Below are 16,032 nucleotides of genomic sequence, written 5' to 3'. Positions count from 1 at the left end.
ACCAGGGGCTACCACATTTTCCCTTAGGAAAAGTAGAAATCCAAAAGGTAACTCGAAGTACTCATGACTCGTTTTTACTACTTAGAATTAAATCTGCTGGAAAATCTATAGTGATAATCACAGTACTTGTTGCCAGACCACCAGAAGCCAAAGAAAAAGGATGGATGTGGAGTTGCTGCAGAGGGCCTGAGCAATTCCTTTAACAAAATAGAAGTGCAGATTGCTAAAATTGTACTGGAAGAGAGATTTAACTTAACACAGAAGCAGATCTTGATGTCTGGAGCTTGGCTATGACAAGAAGCAGGGAAATGTAAATGCAGTGGTTACTGATGGGCATTATGAACAGGCAGGTAGCTTTGGCAGCAGGTTCTCAGCTGGAAGCTGCATTCCCAGGGACTCCTTATCTTCCACATCCACTTCTTTCAGCAACCATATAAATGTAGCAGGCAGATTTGCCAACCTCAGGCATGCAACTGCTGGATAATGGTGGTGGTTGCCAGTTAGGCCCATAGCCAGAGCTGCTACCTAGACAAACTGAGAATGCCTGGCTTCCCTGATTCCTATCACCAGCATTCCCACTGACTGCTGAGGCACACAGAGAAAAGGTGGTTTTCCAAGGCAGGGACTTCACTGCTATCAAACACTGGTTTGTATTCTGCAGAGAAGCTGTTTCCCTCTCCTTGCTGTGGTGACTCCCTGTACAGGCAGACATACACTGGAAGAGGAAGAGGGAGAGTACAGGGAACCTCACTGGTGACAGGACCAGATCTGGGGCAGAGCTCATGCTGTCAGCTGACACTGAGCCCTTTCAGAGCACTCAGACCCAAACACTAGCTGGGAGATTTTAGCATTTCTGCATAGTAATAGAAGGAACAAAAGTAACTACCATAAGTAATCGCTATATGTGTGTCTAACATCACACTTGTGCTCTCATGTTTTTCTCTGTTTACCAATTCCTGAACTACTAATAATAGCTGACAGGAATGATAGTGCTACAGAGCATGGAAAGAAAAGCATTTCACGAACTGAACCTCTCTAAGACAGCCAGTGAGGTGCTGGACAGAAATGACTGGAGCTCCTGAACAGTAAAACCAGAACTAACCTCTGCCCTTGTGACTGATCTATGCCTAGTGTCAATCCCCATGGATTTCAGACCCACCTTCCCTAAAGGTTACCTGACATGTAAATAATTAAACTTCTCTACACATTGCCAAGATAGGAGGAAGAAAGGCTATTGCTATTCCATGTAGCTGCAGATAAGCCTGGCCCTCCTTCCATCTCCTGAAATTACAGCCAAAGCCATGAGGATGGCACAAGGAGGAATCCCTTACTCAGGTGCTAATGTTCCTGCCTGCACTGGGCAAAATAAGAGCTCTGACCCAGCCACGGGGAGAAAACACAGCAGAGACAAAACATTCAAGGCCAAGGTCATCAGGAGGGGGTTGAATCAGGGTTGTTTGCAGCCAGCTGTACCCCTGAGAGAGGACAAACTGGCTGAATAAACCACAGGAGGACAGCAAGCTGCCGATCAGGGATTAAAAGAACACATTGTAACTGTTCAGAAAACAAACCTAATTCTGGGGGTGGTAAATATGTTAAGAATTTCAATAGAGTTTTGATTTTGTTGCATTGTCACAGTCATTGAGTCTTGGTTATTTCTAAAAAAAACCAGCTAAGGCAACATGGAACAAACTCGGTTTGTTCAAGGCTGAACTCAGCAATAATAATACATTTCTGTGATAAGGAAATGCACACTAAATTCAACTGTAGAAAATTTCCTATTCTTAGGCATTAAACCATTTGCAAAACCTGACTTACTAATGTAGTTTAAAATGCTGTATCTACAAAATTATGTATAAAACCTGCATAGTTTCTGTCAATAAAATGCAAAGTACACAAGCAGTCTGTATTTTGAAGGTCACACAAGCAATGTGAACTATGAACTTCAGGATTCATGAATGTGTGACATTTTAAAGTGGGAGAAGAAAAAAAATATTTTTCTGTCTTGTCCATACCATGAAATATTAAAATGAACAAAGTGTAAATATTAGGGTTCAGTAAAAAAATATTTGGAATCCAACATTTAATGTTAATGAATTTTCTACTGAGGAAAAAAATCAACAACTAGGCACCATGAAGTCAATAATCCACAATTTTAGTTTCATTTGCATAATTCAGGAGAGTGTTATGTGACTTCACCTGGATGAGTCCTGCTTTTTGCACAACAAACACTGTCTTAAAAGGCACCTCTTTAACTTTGTCAATTTATATGCTATATTTTAAAACCATCTTTCTTTATGCTATTAATGGTAAGGGTTCAGAGTTATTAATAATGTCAAACACTACCAAATCCAGGGTCTCTTTCCCAGCAGCTTACTAAGTGGTGTTGGCAACAGTAAACTTTAACACTTGTAATTTATTAACCCCCCAGGTGTTGTAACACGGAGCTAAAGCCACAGACAGGAGGCATTTAGCAAGTTATACGTGCCACATGGTTTTACAGCAGAGGATTTGCTGCTGTGCTTTTCTTGCCTCACACTTTTTTATGACTTTTTTCCCCTCGTGGTAGCTGCCAAGCCTCACATTCCTTGGAGACGCTTCCTTATGCTGCCCTAGCACACTCTCTCATTTCAGAAAGTGTTGCTGTGCATTTCTCAAGGAGACATTTAACATATCCTGAAGAATTTTTACTTTTTTCAAATGCTGATAGTGAAGTCAAAGACAAACTTACATGATGGACCGTCCATCCCTGGAAGAGTCCAAGACCAGGTTGGATGTGGCTGATCTGGTGGAAGGTGCCCCTGCCCATGGTGAGGGGTTAGAACTAGATATCTTTAAGGTCCCTTCCTACCCAAACCATTCCTGGATGCTTTAAAGGACAGTGTCCTGGCCAGAACAACCAGCTATTCCACATACTGAAAGGAGACATGCAGTAAGGGCAGCTGCCACAATGAGGGTTTTGATGGAAAGCTCAAAGATGTGCACATTTTTCTCTGGTTGCTCCAGCTGAGGAAACAAGCTTGTCTATTGTCACTGTGTGCTACTGGAAGTGGCAGTAGTCTCCTGCTTTCCTGACTTCTAAGAAAATATCATTTATCAGCCACCTTCTTGAGTGCAGTTCTGCATATCAGACCAAAAGTGTTCAATATGTACTTCAAGGTTCAACAGGAGGGATGTCTCCTTTGACCACACCAATGTGATATCAAAGTCAGGCAGGAAAACTACGTGTCAGAACTAACTTTAGGCAGGAAGAGATTTAGAGTATATAACATCATTTAATGTCACTACTAGTTTTATTGACGTTGCCTCTCTTTTCCTCTATACTCCCACAGAGCCATCAAGAAGCTTCACAACATTACTCAGTAAAGCAGTGACAGGAACTGAGGAGCATTGCTCTGCTAGGGAATCTTAATAGGGGTAACAGAGCTGGTTGCCCACTCAATTCACAAAGTCAGGAAAAAATTCTTTGCCACTTGAACATTATTGATACTCTAAAATATCCAAAGCATTTAACTCCTGTAATACTGGGGGAGTATAGATGGAAGAAGATGGGAAAGAACAAGAAACAGTGAAAAAAGGATGCAGGTTTTCTGCTTTGTACGTGAAAATAAATCGAGACATGCATTTAATTCAGGGTCCCAATTCAGCTCCATAGCTGGCAACATTTTCCACTGAGAACAGAGCACACGCATATGACACTTGTGTCATCCTTTGTAAAGCACCCAGAGCCACCCAACGCTGAGCCTTTATGACACCGGAGCTAAATAACAGGGCTCTTCCCCACACCCCGAAAGCCGGCTGCGCAGGAAAAACACAATTTCTTCACCAACTTAATTGCTTTAAATTCTTTGTATTATTACTCGTAACATAGTTGCTGAGATGTCAAGCACTGGGTCACTGCCCTCCAGGGAGTAGCTCGCCCCCCCGCCCCAGAGGCAGAGTCGGGGCACACCGGGCAGGACGGAGGGGCCGGGAGAAGGTGGGAGCTCTCTCAGCCCCCGGGAGCCCCGGGAGCCCCGTCAGCCCCCGCCGGCCCCTCAGCCCTGGCCCCTCAGCCCCGACCCCTCAGCGCCGGCCCCGCCGCACCGGCCCGGCCTCGGCCCCCTCCAGCCCCGCGCTCTCTCGCGAGACTCGGTCGCTGTAGACGCGATGTCCTTTGGGGCACACGCGGGGGGAGGGCACGGGGGAGGGAGGCAAAGCCTTGATTGATAGCGGCTTTGACCAATAGACGAGGGGAGCGGCGAGGTTTTAGCCAATAGCTTTGCTGCGGGGAGAGCGGTGAGCCAATGGTGATGGTGGGGGGCGGGGCGCACCGCTGGCTGATTGATCCCAGCTCTGGCGTTGTTCAGTCGGAGCGAGAACATTCTAGAGGTGAGTACGGGGCAGCCATTGCCGGGTCCCGTCCGCCGGCCCCTCCTGCCTCAGCTGCGCGCCTCTCGCCGCCTCTCCCTCCCCCCTTCCCTCTTCTTCCCCCTCCTCTTCCCTCTCCCTCACAGGTGCCGCCGCTAACGATGCTCCTGATTGTGTCTTGCCCGCAGATATCCCGGCACCGCTCTCCCTGGTGATACCGCCCGCCCCAGGACGCCGGGACCCGGAGGCTGCGGCGTCCGCCTCCGCCTCCCTCTCCGTCTGGATATAAGCGCCCCCTCGGCCCTGTTCTCCTCTCACAATCGGCTTCGTCGCAGCCCGGGGCGAGCAGCGTTGGGTTTATGTCTTTATTGGACGAAAACGGTGAGTGCTAATAGTGGGCTAGGGCGTTGGAGGGCGCGGGGGACGGGCAGGCGGGCGGTTTGTGCTGGGCTGGGGCCTCGGGCGGTCGGTGAACGGTGGATGTTTGCGGAGGTTTTGTGTAACGAAGCGTCCGGGACTGACGGCAGGGGGAAGAGAAGCAATGCGGGGGGGGGGCGGGGGAACAAACAACATAAAAACGCACAGCAAAATTCAACTCTTAAAGCAGCAGACCCAGTTGAAGAACTGTGAGGTTACTGATCGTTTTTGGGGCGGGCGAGGCTTTCCTGTTATTTTTTAATTATTTACTTATATTCATTTCGCCGCCGCCATGCGACGAGACAAGATGGCGGCGGCGGGGCCGCGCCTCCCGCGCTGTGGCCGTAGGGGGGGCGGTGGCGCAGTTCCCACCGGCCGCGGGGGGGGGCGCTCGGCCGCGCTCCCGAGGGGCGGCCCCGGGGGACGCTGGGGGGCGGCCCGGCCTGGGGGGGGCGGCGGGGCTCCCCCGAGCGCGGCGCGGCGCATGCGCGGCCGGCGGTGACTCCCCCGTGGCTCCCGGCGCTGACTCAGTGCTTTAATTGCTGCATTTCTGAGTCACCGCGAGCGGGGCGGGGACGCGGCGCTGTGCGGCACGGAGTCGGTGTGTGCCTTCCCGCTCTTTCCTCCGTGTACGGCATATGGAGGGGTGGTGCTCGGGATGAGGTGGCGTAGGGACCAGGAGAGGGAGCTTCAGCCCGCAGCACAATAAGTGCTGCGCTCTGGAAGGAGGGAAAAGCGGTTCGCTCCTTCTGGGAACTCGGCCGCCGAGAGAGCCGCTTCCTCAGCGTTTCTGCAGACACGTGCTCAGGTTACGCGGTGGTTCTTTTTAGACATCCTGGGGAAGGAGATTGTGTGTTTTAAACTGAGTGCGCGTTGTACTTTTTGCTGAGGAAGGGTAAAATTGCATCAGGGCTAGTGTAGAACCCAAGGCACGTAGAGATCTATGTTCTTGTGTAAAAAAGTTGTAAACCTGACCAGAGGAACTCGGATTGTGTTGCACCATAGGCACGCTCTTCCACATAAATATTAAGAAGGCTTTTTTAATGCGTCAGCGCTTCTGTCATTAACGATAACAACATGATGACGTGTCAGAATAGCCATGCTGTGTAGTCAGGGTTGCCTGTGTACTCAACCAGTTGTGGCTTAAGTACTCTTAGATCTGATTATAGAGGCACGTGTTAATTTAAATATGTAAATACTGCTCAAGGCAACTTTAATAATAGGATTCATCCTCCTTCCCCTTCCTCCCCCTCCTCCCTTTCCCCCAAGAAAAAAATCAACTGGAAAAGCTGCCGCACTGCTTTGTACCTCTGCATTGCTAGGCTTTCTACAGTGAAGCAACTTCTGTCAGACTTTATCAGGCTTATTGTTAAGTCAGAACTCAACAGAAGCTGCTATGAGAATCCATAATTGAGAGGGAGAATTACGTAATTTTCAACTCTTTTCCACTCCGATCCAAAAACTGGTAAGCCATGTAGAAACTATGTTGGGCTACAGATTGCTGCTGCTTCACCTTATATTTCACATTTTGGCAGACTTTGGTTTGTGATAGGTTCATGATATGATGTGGAATTTGAAATAGATTTCCAAATCTTTCTCCTGATTTCCTGTGCCCTTCAGCCTGAAACCACACCATGTGACCCTTATGGTGCAAGTCACTGGTCTGCATAATAAATTGAGGAGTGTGCCCTTCCTTAGTGATCCCAGAACTCCTGCTGGAGTTGATTGTATAAAGAAGTAGTTGTAAGCTGTTCAGTGGTTTTAGGGTGGTAGGAGAGGGTGGAAAGCTTTGTGGTGCAGTGGTGGATTTCAGTTCCATAGGTTGAAGAAAGCCATAGCATAACAAATGTCCTTTTCCCTTTTTTTCAGCCTAGATTTCATCCCTTATATAGCTTTGTAGCAAGAGTGGATTGATGTACATTGAGCTAAACTCAATTTTTTTGTGTGTTAACACTTGCAGAGCTGTTGCGCAGCCACTGGTACCTGTATTGGGGAAACATAGCGTGCAAGCAAGAACCTTACAGCCTCAGTGGCGAAAATTTTTTCATGTCAGAGACCGAGAACTCTTGCAGTCGTTTATGTCATCCCGTCTTCTCCAGACAGAAGATACCAAAAAACTGCAATCAAAGATCTCTTCATCTTATTGATAAAGCTACTAATAAGGCAAAATGTCTGTCAACGTCAACCGCAGTGTTTCAGATCAGTTCTATCGCTACAAAATGCCCCGTCTGATTGCCAAGGTAACTTCCTAAGCAGCAGCTGGGAGCAGGGAGTGTTCTCCCATAGCTGCTTCTCCCAGGAGGGGAAAGAGAGGTCATGGTGGTGCTTGGCCACTCAGGGCAGGGAGGGCTCTGCTCCTTCAGTCACACTAAGTGCACATTAGGTCTTGGGAGGAGATGCACTCAGAATTTTGGTGCAGTTTAATGGGAAATGCACGTTGGGTTTGGACGTTGCAAGCATTTAACCTTGAAGTATTGTTTGTTTTCTTTAGGTGGAGGGCAAAGGAAATGGAATAAAGACGGTTATAGTCAACATGGTTGACGTTGCAAAGGCGCTTAATCGGCCTCCAACGTGTAAGTAGTGATGTGGAATGACACAGCATTTTGTAATGCTTTTCTCTTTGAAGTGGTAGTGTTAATTTGGCTAACAAAGCGTTAATGCTCTTCTTTAAAGATTTGTAAGAAGAAAATGTGCTTATCTCAGGATTAAATAATGGACAGAAAGAAACAGTAGCCCGTTTACTTGCTGTTTAAGAGTCACAACAAAGATATGAATGTGGTAGTGACTGTAATTCTTCCTTTACAGATCCTACCAAATTTTTTGGTTGTGAGCTGGGAGCACAGACCCAGTTTGATGTTAAGAATGACCGTTACATTGTCAATGGATCTCATGAGGCGAATAAGCTGCAAGACATGTTGGATGGATTCATTAAAAAATTTGTTCTCTGTCCTGAGTGTGAGAATCCTGAAACTGATCTGGTGAGTGCTCTGTCTGCATTAACAGTAACACTATGGAAACAGTGTGTTAAACTTTGCACAGCTTTCACAAATGTTTAAAGACTTCAGTATCTATGAACAGAAAATCAGGTACACGTTCTTGCGCCCTTTGGGAAAGTTTTACATCTCTAACAGTTCATAACTTCTGAGATAAATTGCTACTTCTAAACTTTGTCTTTAGAGGGTGATACAAAGTATTTAAACCTCTGGCTTAAAACATAGATGCCAGATTTTGATGCAGTTGTTCTGTAAGTAGTAAATTAACTTGTGGTTGTTCTCTTTTACAGCATGTCAATCCTAAGAAACAAACTATAGGTAACTCTTGCAAAGCCTGTGGCTATCGAGGCATGCTTGACACAAACCATAAACTCTGCACGTTCATTCTCAAAAACCCACCTGGTAAGTGCCTTTCCTTACTTCTGGGGACAAAGAGAACTTCTGTATTAGTGGTGTTACGGAAGTAGGAAAATAAACAGCTCACATGCAATTGAAGTGTAAACAGGCACTAGCATACTCCTAGAGTGTGTTTGGGGATCCAGATGAAGGAGCTGTGCTGGTAATGTCTTTCCTCCTTACAATGTGTCCTTCCCAAGTAGAGCTGTTTGTTAAAAGCTGGATTTGCCTGTGCAGGACAAAACTTACAAGGAAAGAAGGTAGTTCGCTGTAGCTCATGGCAGTGGTTCCTTTAGGTCAGCAAGAAATGTGAGAGTAGGAAGTAAAAACTGTAGTAAACACGAACTGTAATCTGTGCAAGCAACACTCTGTAGTAAGCATCTAGTTGCCTGCTGCAATTTAAGCTTGCTAGAATAGAAAAGTCTAACCTATTCCAGGGGTCTCTGCTTTGTGAGGTCACCTGTTATATAGACTTGGACAATTTTGGTGACAAGCAAGACATTGACTTCAGCTGGGGGTTTCCCCACCAGATGTACATCTTCCCTCAGTGTGTTTGGGGATGGGTTCTACCCATAAGTTGCAGCTAATGAAAGCATCCAAACCCACTTGGGGATTTGGCAGAGGTGCAGGGACTTTCTAGTTTGCTCTAGCTCATAGAACAAAACATTAAAATTCACTTGCAGAAAGTGGTGACACTGGTACAGGAAAGAAAGAAAAGGAGAAGAAGAACAGAAAAGGCAAGGACAAAGAGAATGGTTCTGTGTCCAGCAATGAGACACTTCCACCCCCACCACCAGAGGAGATTACTCCTCCACAGGTTGTGGTAAGTAGAAGGGAAAGTGGGGAGATAGGGGTGTGTGGTGTGTTGCTCAGATTTAAACCTCTGAAGTCACTGGCACTCCTTGCTGGTCAGCATTGCACCTGAAAGTCTTACTGTGTCCAGAACTTAGTGCTGGAATAGAAGGGGTCCCTGTGTCCTCTGTAGCAGCTTTATCAGCTCATCAGTACCAGCATTTGTGCTCCTTGCTAAGTGAAAGCTGCCTATCCGCTATCACTCCTTTTCAGGCACCTGGATTGTCTTCTGTGTCCTTGGTAGAGTGGTTGAACTGCAGTTCAGGTAGCCCTGCAGATGGCTATAGAATTAGCTTTAGCTTGCTTTACTTAGTTCCTATTTTTGCACTTTCTCCATGATCTTTGACTTGCAAATTGTACTATAAGCATTTCTTCAGTTGTATGGTGCTATCGAGTCCATATCATTTCTGTTCTCACATAATACTAAGCCTGCAGTAATATTGTGTGGATCTCTTGTTTTGGTTTTGTGTTGTAGGAGGAGGAGGATGATGATGACTGGGGTGAGGACACAACAGAAGAAGCCCAGAGGCGTAGAATGGATGAAATCAGTGACCATGCAAAGAACCTCACACTGAGTGAAGACCTGGAAAGAACCATAGAAGAGAGAGTCAATTTACTATTTGATTTTGTAAAGGTAGCTATCCTCTGGTTGTTGGCTTGATGCAGTCTCTCAGCTGTAATTGTACAAAATGTTTGTAAGGAAAGCAAAAGCACTTTACTCAAGCCTCTGCAAAGTACTGGCTCTGTCAGCAGTGGGAAGGGAGGATTGCAAGGAGCAGACCTCAAGTGGCATTAAAATGTTTCTCTCTGTACCTGGTTCCCTCTAGAAAAAGAAGGAAGAAGGTGTCATCGATACTTCTGACAAAGACATTGTAGCAGAAGCAGAGAGACTGGATGTAAAGGCCATGGGCCCACTTGTTCTCACTGAAGTCCTTTTTGACGAAAAGATTCGTGAACAAATCAGGAAATACAGACGTCACTTCCTTCGTGTAAGCCATCTCTTGTGCACTCATTGTGACAGCTGCTCAGAGTTTTTTGTAGCAGTTGCTTGGTACTGTGGGGAAGGACTTTTTGTAGTGTTTTATTTTTAAACTTCCCCTTAGCTAGGGGGAGCTGCTGGGAAGGGATAGTATGAATTAGTGTAAACTTTGGAATGTCATAGAGCTGCTTCTGCTCTCTGTTCAGTCTGGAGAGAGAGTAAAAAAGTTCACTCAATCACTTTTGCTTTTATCACAATTCTAGTTCTGCCACAACAACAAGAAAGCTCAGAGGTACCTTCTCCATGGCTTCGAGTGTGTGGTAGCTATGCATCAGTCTCAGCTTATTTCAAAAATACCACATATTTTGAAGGAAATGTATGATGCAGATCTTCTGGAAGAAGAAGTCATCCTTGGCTGGGCAGAAAAGGTAAGGGGCAGTATGTAATGTACTGCAGCAATTAAATACCTGAAGGCAGCCAATTGCACGTGGCTTCTCCATTGTGTTGTAGCTTGTGCAGCAAAAAACCTTCACAAAAATGGGCTGTGGAAGGCAGTGGTGATTTTAGAGTTCCAGTTTAGGCAGTGTTTGGGTACAGTCTGGTGTAAACTCCTTCAGTGTTCACACAAAGTATCTGTCTTTCAGGCCTCAAAGAAATATGTCTCAAAGGAGCTTGCCAAAGAAATCCGTGTCAAAGCAGAACCATTTATTAAATGGCTAAAGGAAGCTGAAGAAGAATCTTCCGGTAATGAAGAAGAGGATGAAGATGAAAACATAGAGGTAGGAAAGGCTCATTTACTGTCAGCAGCTCCAGGGCTGTGCCGTTCCTGCATGCTTGAGTCTTGTAACCTTGTCCTGTGCACTCTGAAATGGATTACTTGGGGTGTTACTGTGCAGGAACAGGAGGAACACTCCATTTACAAAGCTTTAAGTGTTGTTAATTGTCAGGTGTCTGCATGAGATCACTGTAATGCAATTGCACCTGGGTGTAGCCCAAGATTTTACCATTCTGCAGTGACAGTAGCAGTCATGTAGTGCAAGGTTGACAGGAGGTACCAAGCATTGTGTCTTGTGTTGTAGATGAGTTGGTGGGGATGTGTTTGTTAGATAAGCTGATGGAAGGATAACTGACCACCGTCTTTCTCACAGTTTAGGCCTAGGTGAAATCTGTTGGTTACACTCCAGCTGGCTGTGGCTGGAAGTGTTTTTACACAGGGATTGCTTGGTTGTTCTCCCAGGATTGTATTATTCTCCTCCTGAGTAGATGTTACTTCTTCCAGATGTACGTGCACAGCTCTCCCTTACAAAGCAGAGGGTTCATGGCCGTGGTCAGGAGGGTGGTTGGGTGCTGGTGTTGGAATTACTCCAGTGCTGTTAAGTAGTAGGTGCTGTAATTAAAGGAAGTGTCTTGTCTCCACAGGTGGTGTACTCCACAACTGCCAGTGTACCTAAAGTTGAAACTGTGAAGCCTGCAAACAATAAAGATGATGATATCGATATCGATGCCATTTAAAGTGATGCAACATAGCTTCCAGCATAATAATGCAAACTTCTCTGCGTTTTCTGCCAGAAGTGTGACTTGTATGTGCACAAGCTGAAATGGCTTAACATCCTGCTACTTTGTACTCTAAAATGTATCTTTTTACTGTGACTGGTCTTGTGTAACTAAGCCTAATACAAGGAGTCAGCACGTCGGTGAACTGATCTAGTTTGCAACTGGCATGTTCTATTTTGTTTTTCTAACTTGTGTTGGACACATACTTGGAGCACATTTATACAGTTGTGGAAATAAAGGATTTGGTTTTGGTCAATCTTCATTTGTGATTCAACCCCCTTATTGCTATTTCAAGTAAGTATTGACACAGCTCAGTGAAATTTGTGAAGCTGATCACACAGTGACAATCTCTTTAATGAGACAAAAAAAGCCACCTTAACCCTAGACTGCACTGTTCCAACAGTGGAGATTTGAAACCTGGGCAAGAAGCAGGTGTTGGATGATCAACAGTGTGCAGCTGCCAGCTTCTTAAAGCAGGACAGCTGTGTCTGAATTCTAATCTTTAGAGGTTTGGTTTTTTTAAACAACCTTCAGTTGTAATCATACATGAGTTGGGTTTTGGCTTGGGTTTTTTCCTTTCCTGTGGTTTTCAACAGCTCCAAGTCCAGGATTAAAGCAGCAGGAGCTGGTCCTGCTGCAGTTGGTGTGTGCTGCCCTGAGGAGCTGGTGTTTCCAGGGGTCCAGCTGTGCACAGGCCCAGCAGTGTCCAGCTCCAGCCTCATTTGGGGAGCGAGGGGCACAGGAGGAGATCTGGCACCCACAGCAGAGGTACCCAGAGTTCACCTGCTTGTCTCTGGAAGTGAGTGTCTTAAATACCAATGTTGAGGAACCAGATTCCTTTAAAGGCAGGATAAATTAAAACCTGGTCCATCAAAATCAGGAATTTGGTATGACATGGTTTGTGACAGGTTTTGGCCAGGCACAAGTTAAGGGTGGGGATTTTGTTGCCCTTCACAGCTGCCTGCCAGGAAAATCGAAAGTGGGTTTGGCTTTTGGGTTTTTTTGTTGGATTCAGTATGAGAAGTGTAGAGAGATCAAGGCTGCTGTGCACAGTGAGCTGCTTTTTCTATTCAGATTGTTCTGGCAGAACTTGGAATTGGACAAAAGCAAAGATTGTGTTTGGGTAATTGCAGCAGGGGTGCCTTGAGCTGCAGGTTCTGTTCTGCAGTGTTTTGTGTTGCATGTGAGTCATCTTGGGCACTGGCAGCTGTGGCAAACAGCACTGGAACAATGGGGTAGAGCCATGGAGCATTTCAAAGTGCCCTTTTATGTGGGTTTTTATTGCTGTAATGCAAACCCACCGTTTTGAATTTAGAGACAGGTTCGTTCCTGGCTTCTTTTGTCTGAAAGAAAATCTGTTCTCCATTGGGTTTAAACCAGGTTTGTATTTCCAAAATACCCATTGGGCATGCATGTTTGGGAACCTGGAAGATAGATTACTGATCCCTGTTTACCCTCTCAGGAAGACATCTGTTCCTCCTGGTGCAGGCACATGCCTCCTTTGTCTAACTGTTGTGAGCACGCCCTGATAATTGTCACTCATGACCAGAAGGTTTCTGCCTGAAGTAGGTTCTTTGTGGTGTTGGCTGCAGTGACTGGTGACACCAGGGAAGTCCCATTTCAGAGCAGACTTGGTGGCAATTGCAGGCTCCCACCAATAGGGATAATCTCTGGGTGTTTGGTTTTTTCCCCCCAGGATGTAAACAAGACATACCTGTTCCTTCCTGCAGGAAAACTAGCAAATAAATTATCCAGAAAAGTGTTTTATAGGGTCAAGGAAGTGATGATGCCATACCAAAGCTATAGGATGGTAGATTTGCTGTAAAACGTGGTGGGGGTACGCAGAGAGGAGAGGTGTTCTTGTCTGTAGTAACCCACAGGTGGATCGGAGTGTATCACACAGTGGTACCCTAATTCAGTCATGGTGGAGGCTTCCAGAAGTGCTGAGGCTGCCCCTGTGAAATTCCTGGTGCTGAGTTACACTTCTGACCCTGTTTTCACATTCTTGGTGCTGTTTCTGTCTCAGATTATTAACCACTGATTCCACCAGCTCATAAAAAGTGAGTGTTGGTTGTGTGACTATTTCTTTAGGGAAGGAAGTCTGACTTAAAAGTTTCATGAGTCTTTGAATGGATTGCCTCTGCTATCTGATTAAAAATAATAAGTACATCTTCAAAAGGCAACTTGGAGTTCAGATAAAGCCTACTCCAGGCTTCAAAGATAGATTCTGGCACCCAGGAAGGAAACAGGGTTGGGTGATTCCCCTCACTTGGGGCTGTACCGTGTCTCTGCTGCAAACCCCAGTGTGAGCACTGCCCTTGGGCAGCTGCAGGGGCTCATGGCAGCTCCATCAGCCTCAGCTTTTCAAACCCTCATCTCCGTGCAGGAGCCTGAGATTGGGAGCTTTGCTGCAGCTTGGCAGCCTCTGGCAGCGGTTTCTCTTCATCCAGCAAGGATGACAAGGAGCTGCTCAGCTGCCAGCTCTGCTGGGGGCTCAGCAGCTTCAACCAGGGTTTGAAATCCTGACTGCTGTTGTGCAGATAAGAAGTAAAATTGCCTGGTTTTACTTTTATCCATTAAAACCTATGAGCTGTCATTAGAGCCCAGTGCCTCCTCAGTTGGATCTGGTTGGACATCTGTTAGATGAAAATGTGCTCTTTGCTCCTGAGCATGCACAGCTTGGGCTTGTAGTGAGGTGAGGAGTAAAGATGGGAAAAGTGATCTGAAGGGATTGCAGTAGGCAGAGAAATGTGCTCAGTGCTTTTGTTTCACCTTGCTGTGGTAGTGGCTTCCCTTGGCAGTGTTCCTGTGATGTGGTGCTCCCCCAGAGGTCACCTCTGCAGAGCCACTGGTCTGAGGCATCACCACAAGGCTGTTGTTCCTCCTCCCTAAGACCTGCCCTGTTCCTTGGGGTAGGAGGTTGTGGAAAAGTCCTGATCTCCACCCAAGTCTAACAGCTCAGTTGATTTGTTGCTGTCCAGATGTACCACAGAGTTTAAAAAGTTGATAATAAATAATGCTTAGCCCGTGGGTGTCTTCCAGTTGTGAAAGTTCTGAACCTTGCTGTTTGAAAAGGAGAGGCACTTCTGAAAAGTGTTTAATGTAGTGATCTGTAATAAACTGCCCTTTCATCTGAGAGCTGCTACAAAGTTGTAATAAAGATCACAGGACCTCTGGGCTCCAGTGAAAGCAGGGACTGGACATGGCAGGGAGAGATGGAACAAAAGTAGCTGACCCCCAATTAGTCTTTCCAAACTGGCAGCTATTTTCTCCTCAAACTAATTAGTCCCAAAAAGCCTCAGAGGCCTGTTACTGAGGATTGACTCCTTGGCATTCAGTAACACCAAGGAACCATGAAGTTCTGGAACAGAAAACCCAGAAGTAAAGGAAAAAAAAAAACACAAAACAAAAAAACCAAAACAACAACAACAAAAAAACCTTGAAAACAATTAAACAATGCTCTTTTAAGCCTTATCTGTGAAACAGTGCATGGCAAAATTCCAGCTTAAGGTTTATAAAGTCGTTGGAGCTGTTGGGGTTACTTACATGCTTGACAGGCTGCGGGCATTTTCAGTTTGTAAATGATCATCTTGCTGCCACAGAGGTGTCAGAATCTGTCTCTTGCCCTGGAATTGCTGAGATGTTCTGGAGCCACTGGCAAGCAGCTTTCCCAGGATGTCCCTTCCTTCCCTAGTGCAGACCAACACCAGGGTATCTCCACGGCTCCCTCAGAGCTACTGCAGCTGACATCCATCAAGGGCATGGCCCCACTGCCCAGGTGATGTTGCTTTTATTCAGTAAAATTCTTCCATTTTTTTTCAGAGCAAAATCAAAAAGAGTCTTGATAGTTTGGGTTAGGAACCTAAGATTCACTCAGAGGGAACTCTTCTTCCTGTTGTTATTTGTGTCAGGGAAACCAAATGAGTGCTAAACCATCTTTTCTGCACATCAGTTTTTCTACTTGCATGTGCTTCCAAGTCATTGCTTACTCAATAACTGGGGCTCTTTAGGCTAATTTGTTGTGGCTAAATTACCAGTCCTGGGTGTCCTGTGGGTGAGATGGCATCAGCTTCCAGTGCTGGCCTCAGGGATCAGCTGTGACGGGACAGGTTCGGAGTGAAGCAGGGTCAGTAAGGCAAGGCTGGGACCTTTCACTCCTGCTCCTAGATCCTTGATATTTTCTGAGTCTGGAGCGGATTTTCTGGTGTTGCTCTCACCCCATTACCGTGGTGTTAGAGGCATTTTCTGCACATTATTTTCTCAAGGGGAAAAGAGACGATTCAAAGGAGTGCTCTGAGCACAGAGTCACAGGCACTACAGCCATACATTCCAAATGAGGGAAGTATCAGCACCAGGAACAACTCAACTGGAGGTTTGTGTGGGTGTTTTATTATTCTCTGTGAATTTGTGCTTGATACTGTTTTTTATATTTATCTGATATTAATAAAACCAAGTAACTGCATTGACGTCAATGGAGTTTGGCTTTGATTC

The 16,032-nt window shown here is 45.9% G+C and overlaps 1 protein-coding gene and 1 non-coding gene across 3 annotated transcripts; both read left to right on the top strand.

Annotated features, from left to right (window-relative positions):
• The first annotated feature begins 4,216 nt into the window (after positions 1-4,216).
• On the top strand, positions 4,217-11,803 carry EIF5 (eukaryotic translation initiation factor 5). Of its 2 annotated transcripts, XM_005483248.4 has the most exons (12): positions 4,217-4,371; positions 4,539-4,731; positions 6,728-7,007; positions 7,259-7,340; positions 7,573-7,745; positions 8,051-8,162; positions 8,840-8,979; positions 9,484-9,642; positions 9,836-9,997; positions 10,251-10,415; positions 10,632-10,766; positions 11,407-11,803. In XM_005483248.4, the coding sequence occupies exons 3-12, from the start codon at positions 6,936-6,938 to the stop codon at positions 11,497-11,499; spliced, it is 1,293 nt and encodes a 430-aa protein (XP_005483305.1). In that variant the 5' UTR covers positions 4,217-4,371; positions 4,539-4,731; positions 6,728-6,935; the 3' UTR covers positions 11,500-11,803. The 2 variants fall into 2 exon arrangements, with proteins under 2 accessions (XP_005483305.1, XP_074398405.1); XM_074542304.1 differs by lacking the exons at positions 4,217-4,371; positions 4,539-4,731 and adding an exon at positions 6,066-6,232.
• On the top strand, positions 8,515-8,638 carry LOC113458782 (small nucleolar RNA SNORA28). Its single transcript, XR_003379353.1, has one exon. It is a non-coding gene; the product is annotated as a small nucleolar RNA SNORA28 (small nucleolar RNA).
• Positions 11,804-16,032: the final 4,229 nt, after the last annotated feature.

The sequence above is a fragment of the Zonotrichia albicollis genome, chromosome 6 (assembly GCF_047830755.1).
Source record: "Zonotrichia albicollis isolate bZonAlb1 chromosome 6, bZonAlb1.hap1, whole genome shotgun sequence".
Taxonomy (NCBI): domain Eukaryota; kingdom Metazoa; phylum Chordata; class Aves; order Passeriformes; family Passerellidae; genus Zonotrichia; species Zonotrichia albicollis.
Note: the sequence above shows the minus strand (reverse complement) of the source record. Positions and strands in the feature narration are given on the sequence as shown.